The sequence below is a fragment of the Vanessa cardui genome, chromosome 5 (genome assembly GCF_905220365.1).
Source record: "Vanessa cardui chromosome 5, ilVanCard2.1, whole genome shotgun sequence".
In the NCBI taxonomy this organism is placed as follows: Eukaryota; Metazoa; Arthropoda; class Insecta; order Lepidoptera; family Nymphalidae; genus Vanessa; species Vanessa cardui.
The window spans coordinates 6,364,863-6,370,665 of NC_061127.1; the positions used below are offsets into that span (position 1 = coordinate 6,364,863).

General features: G+C 33.4%; 1 protein-coding gene and 1 pseudogene across 1 annotated transcript; both read right to left on the bottom strand.

Moving 5' to 3' along the window:
* Nucleotides 1–1,496: 1,496 nt before the first annotated feature.
* On the bottom strand, nucleotides 1,497–3,041 carry LOC124529860. The gene has a single exon (XM_047103792.1). It carries the CDS (start codon nucleotides 3,003–3,005, stop codon nucleotides 2,043–2,045), a length of 963 nt encoding a protein of 320 aa, XP_046959748.1. The 5' UTR covers nucleotides 3,006–3,041; the 3' UTR covers nucleotides 1,497–2,042.
* Nucleotides 3,042–4,986: 1,945 nt separating this feature from the next.
* On the bottom strand, nucleotides 4,987–5,118 carry LOC124530134 (annotated as a pseudogene).
* Between the last annotated feature and the right edge of the window lie 685 nt (nucleotides 5,119–5,803).

Here is a 5,803-nt window from a genome sequence, read left to right on the forward strand (position 1 = left end):
ATTGATAAGCTTAGGTACAATATATCCCAATGATCTTTTCCCATATAAATTTGAATAATTAGGTAATACAAGTTTTGAATTCGCAATACTACGTGTTTTCATATCTTCTGGATTCACTTTTCTAACCTGTTTTAAATTATCATTAAAATAATTTTCTATTAATAGAGTTAATTCAGTTTTTTCATGAATTGGTAATATCTTAAAAAATGCAAATAATTTTTGATAATTGTTATGAAATTTACTTTTTACGCTAGTTGGAGATAGTTCTTTTAAAATTCGTAACTGCAGGAAATATATTCGATCAAGGTATGTCTTATATGTTCTTCCATAGCTTGACAGACCGTAAATCATTTTATCAATAGTAGGTAATATAGTTATAGGTCTGTAGTTAGTGTAGTCTGCTATGCTACCTTTTTTATGAATCGGTCTTACAATTCCGATTTTTAATATAGGTGGATATTTACCAGTTATGATACTTGCATTAATTAATTTCACCAGGACTTCTTTAATTTTTTCACATATTTTCTTAATGTCAATAGCTCTTATATTATCTATACCGGGGGATTTATTACTACTTAATGACATAATAATTTTTTCTACGGATTTAGCATTTGCAGGTTTATAACGCATAGTTACATTAGCTGAGACGTTGTACGTTGATTTGTCAAGTAATGGTCTGGAACATTTAGGAATTATTTGTTTTACACTGTTACTAAACATGGAAGCGAAGTTATTTGCAATTTCTTTACAAGTATTACTTTGATTTTCAAAAGCATTTCGTAAAACGTCATCAACTAAGGACTTTATCCTACCAGTAATGCTATTTAGAATATACCATAGTCGACTATGATTATTTTTATTGTTAATGATATTTAATTTAATATTGTCGTTTTAAGTTTTTTGAATCAGACTGTTTGCATAGTTTCTTGCTTTGTTATATTTTTGTCTTAATATTAGATTATTTGCATCTTTTATCCACTGTGAAAAAAGTTCGTCCCTGTATTTACATACTCTTATAATTTTGTTGTTGATCCAATCGTTGTTCATACGTGTTGTATTTGATTTTATTTTGATTTTATATTCAGATTTTTTGTAACAATCTGTAAAGCTTTTATGTATATAATCATAAATAGTTATAGGGCAATTGGTATTATATATATTTTTCCAATCTATTTGATTTAAATAGTAAACTAATTTTTGATTATTTAAAAAAGTTTTATATTTAGAAGCAGCCTGTATTTGCGCTCCTATACAAGCTAGTATAATAGCGCGGTGGTCGGCCAGTGTCGTACCGATAGCCGCAGTGCAAAGTTCTTGTGTGTGGGATCTTGCGTATATGTGATCAATGCATGATCTACTTAGCTTTCCATTACACATTTCAATTCTTGTGTGTTCAGTTATCCCACATACAAGGCCCATGCTATACAAAGTGTTATTATAAATATGTTTTACAGGATTGTCAGCTTTAAGGTTTATATTAATATCACCTATTAAATATAAATCGGTATACTTATTAAACATTGCAATTTTTTCTCGGAGTTCATCAACAAATAGATTCTTACTTAGACTGGGAGGGCGGTATATAGCAAAAAGTATAGCTGTATAGTTTGAATTTGTGGTAATTGTGCAAATTATGCTTTCAAAATATTTCGATCTTGTATTTTTTATGCTACATTTGTGTTTATCGCTTATATATACTATTATACCACCCCCTTTTCGTGACTTTCGTAATGATGTAAACATTTGATATCCCTTAATATTATATAAACAGCTAATTGTTTCTGAGATATTTGCTTCCGTAAGTACAATTACATCAAATGGTTTGTTAGAGGCCATTATACATTGTTCGAGAGTTACAAAGTTTTTGTTAATTGATCGGATATTAATATGAATACATAACAGATTAATTTGGTTATTAGGTAAACAACTTAAAAAATCATTAACACTGCTACAATCTTTAATTTCATAAATTTCTTCTGACAAATTATCCATATTTTTTTTATAGACAGATAATATTGATAGACATATTTTTAAATTTTTACTTAAGCCTTTTTATTTATTATTGTGTATAAATCATCCTTCGTTTTCAATGTGTAAGTTTTTTCATTTTCGTCTTTACGAGCTCTAACATATCCTTTTTTAAACCACACGTATTTGAAATTCTGATTTATTTTTAACTCTTGCTTAGCATTCCAAAAAATTTTTTTATTTAGTTTCGTCATAGCTTCTCTAATATAAACGATATTATTGTTACCTTTATCAGTGGGGTTGATGTCCGATACCGTAGTTTTAGTACCTTTAGCTGCAATCATCCATTTTTCTTGAGTTGATTCGTCTTCCAGTTCAACCTTTATGATCTGGTCATTTCTACCTTGAAGTCTTCTTACACTCTTGATTCCCTCTTTAGGCACTTTGAGTTTAATAGCTACCTTCTCTACGATTTCTTTAATTTCTTCATTCTTCTGGTAGGGCACATTAGCAATTTCGATAAATTTCGCGAGCTTTTCTTGCTCTAATTCCTGTAGTCGTTGTTCCAGAGCTCCCAAACGAATTTCTAAGTTGTTATTTTTATTTGTAAGTTCTATATTCTTGCGTTCTAGATTTTTTATAGTTTTCTTAAATGCATCGATGCATTCTACTACCTCATCTAGTTTCGCGCTATGAAATTGTAGTGAATCATTTAATTCTCGTAGTTCGCTTTTTATAGTTTTCTCAACTTCTTTAGTAATATTCTTAAGAAATTTATTTGCGTTGATTTGCACAGGAGATTCGTCATCTTCTTCTTCTTCTTCTGGAATAATGATTGACGCATATCGTCTTGGCGACTCTTGCTGACACTGCTGACATGTCCACTCAAGGCTAGGAGCTGCCTTTAGAGCAGTTATCTGTTTATTTCTTAGACCTGTACATTTATTGTTAAGGTGCACAATCCGCTCACATTTACTGCACTCCAGTCCGGGAGAGGTCTTTGTGATATTCTTTTTACAAGCATCACACTTCGACATCGCGGGTAATTAGGAAAAAAAAAAATAGTAACGTAAAATGTTGCGGAGATATATCGTGCTATGCGTTCAACGGTTCGTCGATGACTGTTGATGATGACTGAATGCATAAATGACATATCAGATAATAGCTGTCGACCACGGTTGTTTGTGTTAGGCAAAAAAGTAGCCTTCCTTGAAGGTTAAGTTTGCTTCATAGGAAATTTCGTCAAATTCAGAGCGACAGATAAACAAACAGAAAGAGTTACTTTCACATTTATATATAATATTAGTAAAGAAGTAAAGATAGTATAGATTCTACGAAACAGCTATTTAAACGTTTCTCTATATAGCAGTTTCACCAACTTTAAAATTTAAATATTGACGTGACGAGTGCAAATTCGTTGAAACTACTTCCGAAAAAATCACAACTAAATTTATATGAATTCGATTTGCTTTAATTCACCACCATACATATATCCTGGCCATTTCGTAAGAACGTTGCAATTAATTTATTTGTCAATAACGCAACGCGACGTAATGAGTCGATCTAAACTAATGAATTAATGCAGTCATCTGGAAAACGGTACTTTTTTAGTATTGACAGCGAATTAATGGAAACTCGATTGGCTGCGATTTTTCACTTTATTTAAAAATTCGTTTTAACATCGCCATCGCTCGCACTGCTTTTTACTTCGGTTCGATACTCTTCGAACGATTTTAATGAAATTCATTTGTCGCTTCCCGAAAGCAATTTTTTTTTTGCAGAAAGTGCATTTTGTTTTCGTTAAGGTCATTGACCTCCCAATTGTCAAGTTCATATGTAATGTCGATATTGCTTACTATTAATAGTTATGTGACATACTCGTTGCCGCTCGCGGCTTCGTTCGCTTTTGAGGGGTTGATTGTCATGTGTTAGGCAAAAAGTAGCCTATGTCCTTCCTTGGACCTTAAGTTTGATTCCTATTAAATTTCATCAAATGACCCGTCATTGATTTGGTCGTTAAAGAGCGACAGACAGACGATAAGAGTTATTTTGACATATATAATATTAGTATTGACAATACACATATAACACATGCATGTTATGGAAGTAATATCGAGTAAAATAAAATAAAACGCATATGAGTAACCATCAGTTTTTATATTAAATGGATTTTCAAACGTACCTACTCAATTATAAAAAAGTAATAAAAAAATACAAGGATCTCCGAAAAATATTCCCGATCTCCTTTCTTATACTACATAAAACTATTTGCTACGAATATTAAACAACGTAAGAATAAGGATCTTATAACATTTTTCTCTATTTATAAAGCTGAGGGAATCTAGACATTATTATAATTCAACTATGGTAATATAATCCTCATTTACAATTCTCCCTATCACGAGGGAGTTGTGATTTATCGGGATGAAAAACAAGGTAATGTTGATCCGAGATAGGGATTTATCTACATGAAATTCGTTGTCTCTGGAGCTTCAACTCCAATTTCATAACTCTAGATTTTTATCCGAAGCACAGTCACATGTAACGAAATATCATTTATTTTCTAACAGAGCTATTTTTTTTTTAAATTTAGATGTTTTATTTCGAGCTGATACTTGGTTAATAGAACAAACGATCAACCCGCACCGCAGAAGTATTCTGGAACCATCTTCCACCTGCGGTTTTTCCGAACCGATACGACTTGGGAAACTTCAAGAAAAGACGCCTACCTAAAAGGCAGTCAATGCACCTGCATGTCCCGTGTTGCGGATGTCCATGGGCTGTCGTAATCACTTTCAATCAGGTTATCCTGCTTGTTTACCCCTTTTTTATGGCTGGAAAAACGCTTTACGCGCTTCCCCCACGTGATGGAAAGTGGCGTGTGTGGGACTCCCTAGAGCCCTGGACGCCGAGTTCAGCCAAACACTGGGTTTACCCACTAAAAAATCAGCGGTAACCTCTCCGTCTTTCGGCGGACGCCACGGGATCTCTTACGCATGCTACCGAGACGAAAATAAGGGGGGATAGCGCGAACGCAGTCCCCACTATCGGGATAATCGCAGAGGTCAACCCCACTGCAGTGCAATGGTGGAACCTCGCTCTGGGGGAACCGCCTTCATGATCACGGTGTCCCCTACGCCAGCTAAGTATGCTTGTTAACCGCCTATAATATAATAAAAAAAAGAATTTAGTAGTGTTTATGTTAGAATACTCTTGAGCTCGATAATGAAGATGACTATTGGAATGAAACTTGAACGTTTAACTACAGCTACCATCACAACAAATATTAATAAAAACAAAACATTCAAACCCAACAATTTTACGGAATAATTTGTGCGCAAGTACGACACGTATGGCTCAAAATTATTATTTATTTAATTTCCACATAACAACGCTAAAGTTTACAATATTATCAAATTGCAATGGCATTTAATAATATATTTTTCAAAGACAAAACATCTTTCTTCGAGCATTATGGAAATGCACAATATTTAAAAGAAAACAGCTGAACAAAACAACCTTAGAGACAGGGGATCGTTAACTTAATCGGTATCTCCATTACCTGCAGTAAAGGTTCGGTAAGTATCGTTTCACAAATGTTTGACTCAAGTATCTTTTTAACGTAAAACACCGTATTTTAATATGACCATTATATCTGATGATTAGACGGAGACATCATTTAAATATTATTTAACCCTTCGGGTGCCTGGTGGGTCTGACAGACCCGTCACTTCAAAAAATCAACGATAACTTTTAAATTTTCGGAGCAAACCCGCTGCACTCCTGAGTAGCTTCGCGATACAAACTAACGGCTATTTTGACTACTCTCCCGCTG

Bases quoted from the DNA above. Each gene is read 5' to 3' on its own strand.
- LOC124529860 (XM_047103792.1), bottom strand. From the start codon at position 3,005: ATGTCGAAGTGTGATGCTTGTAAAAAGAATATCACAAAGACCTCTCCC.